Genomic DNA, 15,367 nt, shown 5'->3' with positions numbered 1-15,367 from the left:
ATCAGCAAAGTAAAGAATATCCAGTTTTGGCAACCTGAAAAATACCTCTTATGATCACATATATATGGGCCATAAATAATTGCTGTGATAAAAATGTTTAACACCTGCATATGTGCGAGGGTTTTTTCTTCTAGATTATCTGATTTATGTAACTTCAGGATGTTATCTATGATATTTTTGAATTATCCAATATTTATGGATAGTGGATATTAACGAATCCAATAATTACGATAATTTATTTGCCAAAATATATACTTTCCAAGATTCATTTGACAATCAAATTTAGTAACAATTGCCTTAAGATAGTTCTGTTGTAGGCACAGGACTGTTTTTGTAACCTGGACTACAGTTTTCCCTCTTCTATTGCTCCCAAGATACTGGAAAGCAGTGCCACCCTACGTTCCTAATATTTTTTTGTAATTCTTGTTGCAAAGATGATACTGAGAAAGGAGAAGCCATATCGACTACCCCTTCGCATGATTTTTACTTTATTACAGAATTTATTAATCCTTTGTTTTCCTTCTTCATTGTACCATGTAATCAAATTAGTTCTGCCTTTGAGGCAGAAGAGTAGGGTCCTTGTCTTCTCATTTATATGCTTTTTTTAGTACGCAAAACTCATGCAATGATAGTTTATCAAGGTTCTCGAGTGGATTGGTTAGGCTGTGTTTTCTGTTGGGTAACCACTACCCATGTCACAAGTAATTAAGGAATTCTACATCTTGTGTTTAGCAGCTGTGGTTTCAGAAGAGTAGATACTTCAGAAAACTCTGATCAGTAATAGTTTGACATAAAATGTATCCATGTATGCCTGTCTTTAAGATCAAGTAGGGGCACTGCTGTAATGATGTCACAGGAATGAGACTAAACTTTTTGCTTTGCCAACCAGTAAGCTAAAGCAGCTGAATTCCATTAGACTTAATATTTCCTGAATCCACAAAAGTGCACTCAAAGTCGATGTGACATCCAAGGGTAAGCTTGAGTTGTACGGACCTGTACTTTAGGAAAACGGTAGTACAGCAGAGTCTTGGTCTAAAACTTTTGTCCTACAATTTTAAAATGGTGATTAGAAGCTAAGCACAAAACAGGAGTGCAAACCAAGTATCTGTAGGTTGATCCAAGAGGAAACGGGAATCTTTAATCCATATAAGATGACAAAGGCAAAATTCATATTCCTTTGGAAGTTACTTTCAAAAGCACAGCCCTTCTAAAGGGCAGAAATGCACTGCAGCTTATACAGAAACCTTTTTATTACATAAAAATGTAGGGCTTTCTTTTAAGATCTAAAGGGATGTCAAAGTAATTGGTGGGTGTTTTAAAATCCTGGGAGCCAATTTGTCCTACACAAGTCACAGATAAAAGCACTGCCAAGAGAGACTCCACTGTGTATTTAAGATAAAACTATCTTCTCCATAGGGGATAAACTGCAAAGTGGCCAAGAGGAAAGAGCGGGTCTGACTGTTCCACAGGGGTCCAAACTTGGCAGTGGCTGATAAACAAAAGGCTCTGGTAAACCTAGTGTAAGTGCTTTAAAAACTGTCCGTGCTTATCCATGCTGCACAGTATCATGCAGAATTTATTGTGACAATGTTCAGGGCCCAGAGAGATGGGAGCTTGATCGTGGCCTACAGACTCCCGGTGTCACTTTGGGTCTTTGACCTCCCTGTGCACTTTCCAAAGGGAAAGTTCTGTTTCAAATTAGAGTGGAGGCAAATGGGGATAGGAATGTAGGAAAATGTCTCAATTTGATACTGTTTCTTCTACTTTTTTTTTTTCTTCCAACTTTACTAGAGACTAATAGGTCATTCATTGCTATGATTATATGACTCTTGTGGATCCTCCTTTAAAGATTAGTCCGCAGCATTATAGTTAATTTTAATAAAATTTTTCCCTTTAAAATATTGATGATATTTTCTTTTGATCTATGAAATAGTAATTTCTGTAACCCCCTAAGGGGATTACAGAAGGGGGTGGATAAATGAAAACATTCTTGAGAAACCACCTGAAACAGAATTTAACCTTCCTTTCATGGTGTGCAGTTGGAGAGTGAATGTTATTTTGCTTAAAGAGTTTCTATCTCTTCAGAGTCTCTATCCCTAGTTCTTTTAGGGTTTTATATGACCTTAAGGTAATTTATTGAATTTTCTAATTCCTCTTAAAACGGGAACGATACTTAGGTGCTTTTCTTGTGTGGTTTATGCTGAGATCTCTGGTATTCTGCAGTTATTTAGGCTAAAGGATGTCTATTGGAGCAAATATTTTTATATCTTTCTGCAATCCACTCAACTACCTGAATTATGCTGCCCAAAGAATGTGTTCTTCCTTGTGTGATGTGTGGTGCCCAAGCAGAGCTCCTAGCTTTCAGATAATCCCATCACTTGACTACATTCCTGAAGCAGCAGGAAGCCTCAGACAGACCACCACACGTGGGTTGGAACCAGGCTCTGCAAGAGCACGAATGCAAAACTTGCCAACAGGAATCCATAATGAATGCCTTTCATCAAAATAAAAGCTGCAATGAATGTGTATTAGCTTTGGTCCATGACACAATTTGGAATGCTTTTATATAAATCATAGGGGAAAACATCAAATTTGTTCACCGGTGTGTGCTCCTATAGAAAATGAATAAAGGAAATTATTTTTTACAAAATAACCACTTTATGTGTGACCTCTTAAGTCTTGATCTTGAGCTTAAGAACTTGCCACTCAGGATTACTGGATACTAAACATTGTAGACACAGTAGAGAGATTGGTTTCTGGCAATTCTGATTTCCGTACTTCTGCAACCACTGATTATGTCTGTCTCACAGGGGTTAACTGTATGTTTCTTCGTACTGACAGATTGGGAATTTACGATTTTCCTGTAGTAATGGATCCCATCACAGAGTTTTAATAAGCAAACTGACACACGAAGGACACAACATCTATCTTCACATCAGCCTGATCATGTGAATAAACAGACCTTACCAATAAATCAATCCAGAATGATCCTCAGCTGAGCGCGTGAGGCTTTTCTGTCGTGATGCTGGGAGACGTCACACAGCAAGGGGCAAAGGAAATCGCACCACCCGTGCTGCCTGCTTTGGGGAAGAGAAAGAAAACCGAAGAGCAGCGCGTATTTCACTAATAACACGAGTTCACCAAGTGGGTGGAATTCTCCAGGTTGTCAAACGGTGATGCGCCGATTTAAATAGCCGCAAGTTAAAAAAAGCAAGCGCTGCCCAATTTCACCGCACGGTGGGCACTCACGGCGTCAGGGCGGCCGCGCCGCGCGCCGCCGGCCCTAACGGCAGCCACATCTCAACTTCAGCCTCATTTCATTTCCTAGGTCACCTTCAAGCTCAGAAAAAATATTAAGCACATCTTGCTTCACTGAAAATGTTTTAAAAAGCCACTCCTCACAGCACGGTATGTGACAGAGGAATTACTAACTTAAACCTCACTTTATCGTACCCATGATTTTCTTTCCTCTCCCACAGTCGTCTTCTCCCCCTTCTTGCAGCACGCCTGAAACCGGGCCTGGTGGGGAAGGGCTGTGCATGGACAGTCTCCGACTCTACCAAGTTCCAAACGCGATGCCAGCCATTAGGTCAAGAGGAGCCCTTCAATAAGAGCAGAGATGGACCGGGAGCCTCGGGAAAAACGTTCTTCTACCAAAGGCACAGGTGAAACTGCTTTTAGATTAGTGAAACTGCATTGCTCTTGGAGAGGCTGCAAAGGTCACCTACATAGAACGGTGCCATCTCCACAGCCAGCCCTGTTGTAACGTGGTGAATCGTGACGGGACTGATGGAAAACCAAACATCCTTCGGCAAGCCATTTCCAGGCAACACGATCTCCTGGATGTAAGATGATACTAAAAGACCCTCGAGCAGTGTCCATCAGTGTAAATTACCAGCAAGCTATGCTGCAGATGGCACAAATTCTGAAAGCAGCTTAGAAGTGTCCTCAATGTAATTTTTTTCCACTTTCCCCACACTGCTTGAGACACAGTCTTAGAGGAGCAGCCCTTGGCAGGAGAACTTAGGCTGTGGTATCTGGATTGGTTAGACTTTGCCTCACAACATCGATATCCCTCTCTGACAAAGCATAACTCAGTCACTTCAGATATGATCTATTTTAGCGCAGTACAAGTGTCCCACACCCTCTGCTATTAGGCTGTTTCATTTGTCATTTGTTTATAGTGCTTAATTATTTATGTTATTGAACGTATTTTGCTTAGAGATGTATTTTAATGGAGGCACAGCACTTGTACCTTTCTCTAGCTGTGAAAATCAATCCACAAGATAGGAGGATGAGCCTGCACTTCTTAGGACTCAAGAGTACTTCTGTTTTTCAGCCATCACCCCTCTCCCCTCTTCGCTGCTAGGGTCTGGATCAAGAGAACATGAAAGAGAATTAAGTATTCTTGAGAACCCCTGTCCGTTCTGACAACCCCTCACTTGTGCCACAAACAGTAAGGCAAAGCCAGTGATAAAACTGGTGGAATATTCTCATTGCAGGGCTCTTTTTTTCTGCAGTGTATCATTCTCACCTACAACTGAAACATTTTCAGTTTTCTGTTAGACTAAGGGGCATTTCTTAAATCAGGTTGGCCTGGTAAATGTGTTAGACAACAAAGAAGAAAATTCATCTGTTCAAAACCTTGATAGGAACTTTTTTGTCTACTTCCCATATCTTCCATAGGTTTAAGGAGTAACGGAAGGACAACATGGTCCTTTAACGCATGCCCCTGCTTCTGAGAGATCTGCAGTAGTATTTCTAATAGGGAATCTAACACAGTCTTGCAAAAGGCCGCTTTTTATAGGTAGTAACCCTGATTTCTCCTTTCTACCTGCCCCTGTACACAGAGAGAGCTGCAAGAAGAGACAGTCACCCTGAAGTCAAAACAGGGTTGGGAAGCGTGGCTCTAGATCATGACAACAGTGTGAGCTTTTGGGATGAGGTTGCGTGAGAACCTGATCTGATCTCGCCGCTCCCTGCTGCTGACGGGCTCTTGCACACTCTCCCTCCTCTTTGGCCTCTCCCTTCTCTCTGTGCCCGATCCTCCCCACCCTTGCCACGCACGCCCGTGAGAGGCTCCCCCATTTGTGGCGGCCATGGCATTCGGTGCATCCCCTCGGCTCAACTCATCGTGCAGACCAAAAATTGTTGGTAGATTCCAAGAAACACCCAGAGGGGAACATTAAGAAATAGGGATAGTTACTATAATTAGTAGTTGTACTATTATATGAATACTTCATACATTTTAACACTTGTTATTAGTAAGACTATCTACTGTATGTAATTCTGATTAATAGGCAAATGAATTACTGTAGTCATATTTTGTCCCAAGTAAGAGTGGAAAAAATGAAAAATTAATCCAAGACTAAAGAACAACGTCAAACTACTCCTTTTTTTCTCATTTTAGAGCACGACTTCATCATAATCTTCAACCAGAACTGTAATCTCATTACTTCAGGATCACTCAAGCATAACAGCAGTTTTAAATTCAAAGCATAGGCTTATCAAAAAGGGAAATTACATTCTATTATTCTAATTACTACAGTCTAATATTCATATAATGGCACCTTAAGAAAACAGTTCTAGATTCTGTAATTTATGTGAGCAAAGAGGTTTTTTTTACTTGAACAAAAAGATTAGACAGACGTTAAATCAGAAAGCATTCCCTCTGGAGAAAAAACCTGAAATCTGGGGCTACATTTTAATTACTTTGCCCTTCCAAAGAAACACATGAAAATATTATTATTAATAATAATGAGACAGCTAAGTAGATCTTTCTGAAAGAGTATAGAAAAATGAGTTGTACTAATTACATGGGAACAAAGATGTAACATTTTTTTTCTCCTTATGGCTTTTATCTGTATTACAAAGAAGGCTCAAAAAGTGTTGAAGACAACCTGAAAACTGTTCTTGGCATTGCAAGACAAGATGCTGTCTACAGCAAAAGACTGAAAACTAGTGCATTGTAACAATTCAGGAAACAAATATTTTGAACTCAGCAATTAACAGAGAAAGAATATTTGGAAGAGTCCTTATGATTCATTTAGCTAATACCTAGATAGCCTCAATTCTGCATCACCACTGGAGGAACAGGCATGTGCCGGTTAAAGAGGCAGCTTGACTGCAGTTACTGCTGAACACACATGGGGCTTAGAAACCTTCCTCCTAGCCCTTCAGCACTGAAAAATGTAAACATTTTTTTCCCCCCATAAAAATCACAGTTCTTTTCACATATCTCTTATCTTCCCTCTATGACAGCCACTCCCTCCTCTCCTGAAAGACTGGTGTTTCTGTACTTTCTAGCACCTAGCCCAAGCTTTTGGCAGCTAAACGTTGAATTGCACTTGAGAATGTTTGAACTGGTACTAGTGACCGTAACGATGTGAAGCCAGGAAGGAGGAAAGTCACAAAGAGCTGAAGTACAGACATTCCCTTCTGAACTACAGACTGCTAAACTATGGCTGAAACGGTGTCAACGATACAAGACTATAAAGACGGCTACGTACGTTTATGCCCATCGATAATCTCAGCCTATCTTCCTCAAAGGAAGTTACACTACAGAAGACCAGATTACCAACATCACTCAGTATACTGCAGCTTCCACAGAGACCACTCTTAGCGGTGGCTGCCTGAAGACAAGTTGGCTGGAAAATCTTGCCCAAATATTAGATATTCGTCTTCAGATGTGCAGGCACATCACAACACGTCCTCATGCACGCACTATGGATGAATCAGAACATAATTGTTTCAGATCCTCAACTAAAAAGAACTCATTGTTTGTCAGTAAAATAAGAGGTTTATATTCATCACGTGCTCACAATTTGTATCATTAATCTTTAATGACAGCTAGAAGCTACAGGCTTATAAATATATATTTTTCATAATTGTGACAACCAATGACTAGATGTGGTTTCGGTGGAAAATTGTCTGAAATACTGTAAGGCTAGGTAAATTACAAGGCATTATTAGAAAAAGTTGATTTTGAACTTTTGGTGATATTACATTACTTTTACAAACATTAGAAATAAACACTACTTGGTGAAATATAAACATTGCAGCAGAAACTATGACCAGAAGTAATTTACTAGTTAAGTACATAGTTAAGAAACAACTTTTTAAACAAAGTCAAAGTAAAGCAAAGAAACAGTAATAAAAACTTACACATTGAAGAACACTGTCTTCAAGAGACAGCATCTCCATCACAGAAAGAAAGAATTTGTGTAACGCTATAAGGGAGGAGTTAGGTTTATTTAAACCATTTCAAGAACAGTAATTTCTGTCACAGCAGTCAATCTCCCTACATTACAACACGGATTCATGTCCGGATGTAGGCAGGTTTCGCACCCAGGCAACGCTCATTTTATATCAACCCTAAAACGCATAAACTTCATGTCAGGGCGCACCTCCATGAAGCCAGTTACAGGATGTACAGAAGCGTTTGTGATAGCACAGCTTAGAAACCGGACTTAGGAGCAATCCCAACCAATTTTAGTTTTACTACTTCTGATCAACTTTAAAAACATATATATTAGCTCTTTGAGTTTAAAAGTATAATACAATTTGGCTTATTTTTAAGATACAGAGATACAAAAATTTTAAAACTCACAACAGTAACACAACTTTTTGTCCTAGAAGGTGATAAAGAGTAAAGTACAATGCATGAAACTTCATTCCACAATTTTATGAAATATTGTCATGTTACTGTTAATCAAAGGAGTACGATTATGACTTAGTGATGTCAGACCGGACAAAAAAAAGCCTAAAGATATAATGCTATTTAAGACATACAGTTTCCTTAATGACACTTTTAACAGAATATTCTATACACCACACACCAATACACCAACTATACCAATCAAGTTAATCCCTTAAAAAAAACAGGTGCACCATAATATTGCATAGAAAGAAATCCCTGGTATTAATACACTTGCACTGGAGACAAGGACTTTTTCCCTGCCTTACTACATCAAAGCACATAAATTTTTAAAAAGCGCATCTCACATTTGACTTTTTCATAGCCATGTTCTTTGGAATCACTAGTGCACGTGTTACTTCAAGCACATTTTTACTCTGCATGCTATCGTTTAATACTAAAAAAACTAAAATTGAAAGGAAAACAGTTTTCCTGCCTCCCCCTCAAAATGTAATGTAAAATAATCTTTCTATGTTGCATAAAAATATAATCCGACCTTTCTCAAGAACAGAAAGTTCAAACAAAAGCCAGGATAGCTGAATGAAGAGGTTATTCATAAGAGATGGGAAAACCCAGTGTCAAAAATCCTCTCCGTAAAATAATTTAAAAGTCATATTTACAAGTTGGATGAAGAAATAGTCCAAGCAATAGCCAATGGTTTCATAGCTCAGATTCGATCATGGAAGACCTACATTCAAGTCCATGCACCGATTTAAGAAAGGACTCCTCTAGGGCTATTCTCTCACATAAGCTGAGCCTGAGAAAACCTTCCTATTGAAGTGGGTACGTTTCCCTGAACACATTTCATTTTGAAAAACGTCACCATCTTCCATTTGAAAGACATACCAATCAGTTATACATAAGGCTAATTTTTTTTTTTATTTTACAGCAAAAATATCTGTATTTACTTCCTACATTGAACTATTTATGTTTGAAAAACCTTAATTTCAGTGCTAAAAGATATCCTTTCATATATTCAGACCACATACACATGACGTGCGTACAGGAAACAGAATTACTGATGATTTGCCAAAAAGCCATGCAGTATAATTGGAAGGTGAAAGCCATTTTCTTCAGGTATTCCTTACAGTGAACACTTTTATCTCATGATACAAACTGGAGACAGATTAAATTAATCAAAAAATTTTAACAATATGCATTATGCAGCATCAGATAAATAACAGTAAAAGCTGAAAAGACCATGTCTCCACAAATAGATTTCATAAAAAACTAGAACTTCTGATTTCGGATAGAATATATATGAGAATATCTGTGTAAGAGGTGAATATATACTATAAATATATTCTGTTTTATTAACTCTAGTCACAGTTAGTTTTGTTACTTAACTACATAATTGCAGAAGTGTACCAGGAAGACGTATTTTTTGACTGTAATTTCTTTCACTATAATACGGGAAAATATTACCAAATTCTTCTGGCTGCTACAGATAGAGGATTTCTGGCACAGCTGAAAATGGATCAGGAATTAGAATTTATTATTAATTTTTAGTATAAATTTCATTTTAATGACAAAGCCATTATTGGACTTTTGGTGAGAGAGCTAAGGAACACATGAGATTTCTTCCTAGGAAATGTTGAAAGGCACATAAAAATTTCAACATATATTTAATAATATGTTAAAAAGCAGGTTCTGAGTATTCCTGTAGATTACTTTACAATAAAATACAGAATTAGCAGATGTTTGCCTGTTGGCGCTATGGAAAAACGTTTCATGTATCTGTAAAGAGATCATGCTTGTGCATGACCGGACATTTGTTCATTCTAGCGATACATTTTCCCCTCACACACGCTGAAACAACAGAGTGTGCACTTATTCTGTTGTTTTCTGAGACACCGAGGCACACACATTCACATCAGGAAGCTACTTGCAAACGGTAAAAGGAAAAAATGAATTAATTTACCTGAAATAATGTACATTTATTGAAAATAAGTAAGACAGTTTCAGTTACTGATTTTATGCTAATAAATAGTAATATGCTTAGCCAGCTGAAATCCTGTTTACAGTCACTCAATTGTTCTGATTCCTGGTAGGACTTCTAATAATTAGGGAAGATTTAAAATATATTGCCACGAAAGGCATAGAATGACATGCAAAACCCCTATCAGTTCAACTGTGAAGCAGCAAACATCAATGTGTATCAGACGTAGAGTGCAATTTGACTCACTGTATAAAGTATCATTATATTGCACGTAAAGTAATGTGGCACATTTCATAAAGCTACAACTTTGCACGCTAAGTGACAGACACGTTTTTACATCTGCAGAGACATAAGCAGTGGATAATTCACTTAAAAGTGAAGTATATGACCTAAGGATTAAACCATTCTAGTATCACTTCAAAGGAAGGTGGCATGGGTTCTATTCATGCAAATAAAAATACAAAGACCTGACATTTTTTCCAGAAAAAGGTTGGCTTGCAAATTTTCAAGTATTTTACTTTGCCTGTGAAAGTTCATTTTGTGGAACTCTATTCTTTAGAAACGTGATTTTTAAAAGTTGGTTTGTTCCTGTTCCCATCAAAATGATTGATGTCCCACCAACTTGAAAATTATCCTCTTCAACACAGGTTTTTCTCCTCAAAGGCATCATTTCTGTAAATATTATGTAATTATTTGGGATTTTTTAATTTCACCTCAATTTATTACAATGCTTCTAGCAAGCCACACACAGATAGCATAGGACTGAAACCTAAAGGATTGGAAACTGTACATAAATGCTGCCAGTGGAAAAAATACTCAGGGTCATTGTAACCTGAGGTTACAATGTTGAGGATAAACCTCACTGCTTGAAGGCTCAGGAGTCTCTGGTTTGTGAAACATCCTTTGGACATGCTATACCCTGAAAGGGTTTAACATTCAGATTTATTGTTTGACAAATGGGGCCATAAATAAAAAAAGCAGTAATATCTGAACAGTGTTATAAAGCCATAGCCTAATTCTGCCCACAGAATTTCAACCAAGAGCAACAGTAATTTCCCCTAAGTCAAGATCAAAAAAGGGTAATGGAATACCTTGCCAGCGTGCTTGATGCATGTACATCCATTTAGGTGTTCCAGATTTAAAGAGTTTAAGCCACAGTTGCTATCAGGAGATTTTTTAATGATTAGAGACCTGCAGATGCTGCATAAATCAAACCACGATGAAAACTGCCATTCACTGGAAAATAATTCTGAAGTTCTAGAATTAGAGTTATCCACTGTTAAAAATGGTTTTAGCACCATTTCTAAAGCCATTAAAACAGTAAACAGGAAATCTTACTAAATCTTTATACGCAAAGTTGCGGCATCAGTTAATCTAAAATGCAGAGAAACTATTTTTTTCTCCAAGTGTTTTCAACAATCGACATAACAGTCTTTGCTTCACTATTTGGGTAAAAAAGGCCAAGCAAAAAAAGCTCTGGAAAGCTGTAACACATAAATAAAAAGAGGTTTGGCTATATTTCCACCAGAATTCAAAGTGCTTTCAAATGGAGACAAGTCCTTTTCCTTCTCTCCAGTATTAAGGCTCTTATTAAAAAGAAAAAAAAAAGTGTAACTAAAAGACACTTGGGCTTTCTTTATCAAATACACCACTTAATATGCTTCAGTCATGAACGTTTTAAGAGGCTAGTTCTGCAATTCTAGCTTTATAAATGCGTACTAGCGATATATGGGGTTACTTCATTACAAGATTGGGGTCTTAATATTCTAAAATGTGAAATATGCAGTAGATATTGACAATACATTTCTTCTATATTCTGTTTCTATTAAAAACACAGGGATTAGAAAACTGACTGGGAAATTAAAACCAAGCTACCAATACTAGAGAAAGTAGTCTTGTTGTATTTATATTAAATCAGAAACAGCGATCTAGAGAAATGAAATTAAATACTCTTTCCCATCAAGTTTCCAGACCTTTTTTCTCTTCCTCCGGAATTTGTAAGTTTAATTATTCTGACTGAACCAGACCCTCAGGAGACAAAAGTGCTCTCAACTCCCATCAAAGTCAAAACGTTCTACGAGAACTTGACATTACTCATGCTGTTTGGGACACTTAACCCTTTCAAGGAACACAAAAATGCAATTAAGAAACCCCACATTTTATTCCTGAACAATCTACAGAGGACCCAAAGCATTAAAAGCCTGATCTTACAGCCCTGCACAACTGGAAGATCACACTTACATCGGTTTTACCACTCTCAGAAGTCGTATTTCTAGCAGTCCCTCTCCTGCAAACACATACATGCCTAAATCCAGGAAATTCAGCACCCAGATTTGGCACCAGCACAGCCTGTATTCAGCTGAACTCCTAGAAAAGCAAGTTAAAAAAGGAAAATACTATGTTTACTGCTAATATAATTTAAAGCATGCCCTTGAAAGCAGAAGTCAGCGCACTCTGTAATTTCTGTTGATATATTTTATATGGCAAGACGTGACTTTCTTCAATTTGCCTGACTAAATTTAGCCAGCTTTGTGAATTCTGCCACTTACCGAAATCATTATGAAAAATTTGGAGCATTTTGCTTTTCAGAAAGCAGGGTCCTGCGTAAGAAATTCAATTAAACTGCTAACAGAAATAACACTGAAGGCGTTGCTTGGGATACAGGCTAAAATTATTTACTCAACTCTTGCCATCTCTAGTTCCTGTGCTGCAATTCCATGACTTTCCTGCTGACCTGAACACAAGCAGTTTCAAGATCCTGACAAACCTTTGCAAGAGCATACCACGTGAATTTCAGAACGAAATGCTTGCTTTGTAAAAATCTCTTGGTGGCTTGCATTTCAATTAGTATGTGACACCATTTCTCTTTTCTAAATGTGCTTAAGCACGTCCAACAAAGTTAAAAATTTAAAAAGAATATATAACTTTGCTTTAAACCGATCCATCATTTTTACAGCACGATGAAACACAGCTACACCTGGGGACACCCGTACTCTTGTCTTTTGGGGTTCAAAACTATAAGCTGGCCCTTAACCCCGCAGGGCAGTTAACAGGAGTGGCTCAGCGAGAGGCTCTGACCACGGACGCGCCCAGCGCCTCGCCAGAGCCGGGCTTTGCTTAAGCAGGATTAGGCAAGTAGGACGGCTGGCTGGCCGCCCTGCGACACTGCCCTGCGTGCCTCCAGAGCCTGACCCTGCCGAGACGATGCTGACCTCCGCCACCCGGCAGCCTTCTGCACCCGTGGGTCCCGCTCCCGGCTAGTACACTGTGCAAGCAGCCCCTCTCTCCCCAGCTGCAGAGCCTGCCCGGGCAGCTGCTCCGGTGGGAGCCACCGGTGGGCTGAGGCCGCACGCCGTGCCCGCGGCCTGCCCTGCCCGACGCCCCCGTGGCGGCCTGCGAGGCCTCCCCTCGGCCCCCTGTGAAATATGAACTATAACTTATCCCGTGTGAAGAGAGCTCAGGACACGGCCTTCCAGCGCCGCGCGGCCGGGCGGCTGGGGAGGGGGCGCGCCGGGCCCCGCCGCCCGCCCCGGCCCTCAGCGGCGGCAGGGCCGGCCCCGGGGGCTCCCCCGCTCCGCGCCCCCCTCCCCCCCACGCCGCCTCAGATGAAGTGGATCCAGGCGGTGCTGTCGGGGTCCTGCGGCGGGCCGGCGGCGGGCGGGACGCGCTGCCCGCCCCGCAGCCGGTAGTTCTTGCCCTCGTTGTTGTCCCAGTACTCGGCGCCGGCGACGCGGTAGCGGACGGCGAACTCCAGCGCGGCCTCGGCGGCGGGGGCGGCGACGGGCAGGGGCAGGACGAAGGTGAAGCGGTCGGTGAGGCCGTCCGCCGGGCCGGCCGGCTGGTAGGCGGCGGGCACCTCGGCGCAGCTGGCCCAGCGGTTCAGCGTGTAGCGCACCGAGACGGCCTTCTCGTAGGCCAGGTTGAGGACGCGGACGGCGCCGCGCAGCCCCGCCGGCTCGGCCCGCACCCACTCCAGCCTCACCTTGTGCTGCCGCACCCGCTCCGCGAAACCGGGGCTGGCGCCGGGCTGCGGCGGGAAGAGCGGCTCCAGCAGCAGCGGCGGCGGCCCGAACAGCACCGGCTCCAGGTCGCCCAGCACCGGCGGCTTCCTGGTCTTGAAGAGGTCGGCGGAGCGCGGCTGCGGCGGCAGCGGGGCGGGCAGCGGCACCTGCGGCAGGTCGGCCTCGCAGAAGTGGCGCACGGAGGTGAGCTCCAGGCCGAGGGAGTCGGCGAACCGCACCGTCTTGCGGCGAGAGGGGCTCTGCTGCAGCGCCGGGCGCAGGCTGCGGTCCCCGGGCGTGGGCAGCGACTTGGCGCGGCGGCGCTGCGTGGGGCTGGGGGGCACGGCGGGCAGCGAGGGCTCCCGGCCGCGGGGCGGAGGCGGCGGCTTCTCCTCGCCCGCCGCCGCTTCCCGCACCACGGGCGTGGGGGCGGCGTCGCCGTCGGGGCTGCAGCCCCCCTTGCACTGCTCGGCCAGGCTGCCATAGAGGCAAGCGCTGCAGCTGAAGTTGCGCGGCAGGTAGAGCCGGGGCGGCGGGGTAGGCACCGAGGTGTGCAGCGAGCCCGCCTTATCCATGGAGGGGGGCTGGCGGCGGGAGCGGTGCCGGTGCTTATCACGGGGCCCGGGGCCCGCCGCTCCTCCTCCTCCTCCTCCTCCTCGGCGGCCGCGGCGTGCGGGTGGCGAGGCGGGCTCTAGCGCCCGGCCTGCGGGCCCTGCCCCTCACCCGGACCCAGGGGCGGCGGGATGGGCTCGGCGCTCTCCCCGTCGCGGCCGGCCCCGGGGGATGCCGGTGGGCGCATGTGTCCGCGGGCGGCGGGACCGCGGCGCTCGGGCTGCCGCCGCCGTCGCTGCTGCCGCGCCGGGCTCGGGCGGGGAAATGGGCCCCGAGTCATCCTTCCTCCCTCATGGCCCCGCGCTCCCCACCCGCCCCTCGGCCCGCCTCGGCCTCCCCACCGTCCCCGGTGACACCCCCGGCTGCCGGCCCCCCGCTCCGGTACCGCCGCTGCGCCGTCCCTCCTCCTCCTCCTCCTCCGCCGCCTCCTCCTCGCTGTGTTCTGGGTCTTTCCTCGAGGATCTCATCCAAAAAGAGGAGGCGGGAGGGATTCCCCGGTGGAAGCATTAACATTCATAGCGGCGCTCACCCCCGTCCGATCCGTTACAGAAATAGCTGGTAAAAGGAAGGAGAGGCAAAGCCGGGCTCTGGAAGATTAAACGGGCCGATAAGAAACAGCTGGCTTGCAAGTTGCATATCGCAGTGTACATTTAAAGGAAGAAATCCAGCTAATCTGCTGTAATGCGTTTACAGTACATCTGCTGAATAAAAGACACCTGCCGCAGCCCTGCTACAGATTTCCAGCTCTAGTAAAAGCAGCTCCAGTCCAAACGCGGAGGGCTGGTTATGAAACGTAAAGCGCGGTCGTGCTTTTTGGAAGAGCATTTAATAATTGCTGAGCAATATTCAAAGGAATTATAGTCCAATGAAAAGCAGACAGGCAGTTCAAGGAGCTAAAACACTATGTTAGCAAGCCGCTTCATTCCAGACTTTCCGTAATCTGGTACTCATTTTTAATTAGTAAATTGCATTAAAAACAATGATCCTGCTATCCCGCCAACCTGAGCCTGACTTGTGTTGACATGTGATTCTGATTTAGCTTCTGCGCAGGAGCTTTTACACCTTCATCATTTTATCTGCGGCACTTGGTGTTACGTTGAAAAGTCTGATGAGATTAAG

At 43.3% G+C, this 15,367-nt stretch overlaps 1 protein-coding gene across 1 annotated transcript; it reads right to left on the bottom strand.

The window, feature by feature from the left end:
• Positions 1-6,804: 6,804 nt before the first annotated feature.
• Positions 6,805-15,000, bottom strand: PPP1R3E (protein phosphatase 1 regulatory subunit 3E). The gene has a single exon (XM_064459642.1). The coding sequence runs from the start codon at positions 14,209-14,211 to the stop codon at positions 13,237-13,239; it is 975 nt and encodes a 324-aa protein (XP_064315712.1). The 5' UTR covers positions 14,212-15,000; the 3' UTR covers positions 6,805-13,236.
• Positions 15,001-15,367: the final 367 nt, after the last annotated feature.

The sequence above is a fragment of the Phalacrocorax carbo genome, chromosome 8 (assembly GCF_963921805.1).
Source record: "Phalacrocorax carbo chromosome 8, bPhaCar2.1, whole genome shotgun sequence".
NCBI lineage: Eukaryota > Metazoa > Chordata > Aves > Suliformes > Phalacrocoracidae > Phalacrocorax > Phalacrocorax carbo.
This window is presented reverse-complemented; position numbering and strand designations above follow the sequence as displayed.

Coding starts and splice junctions, on each gene's coding strand:
- PPP1R3E (XM_064459642.1), bottom strand. CDS start 14,211: ATGGATAAGGCGGGCTCGCTGCACACCTCGGTGCCTACCCCGCCGCCC.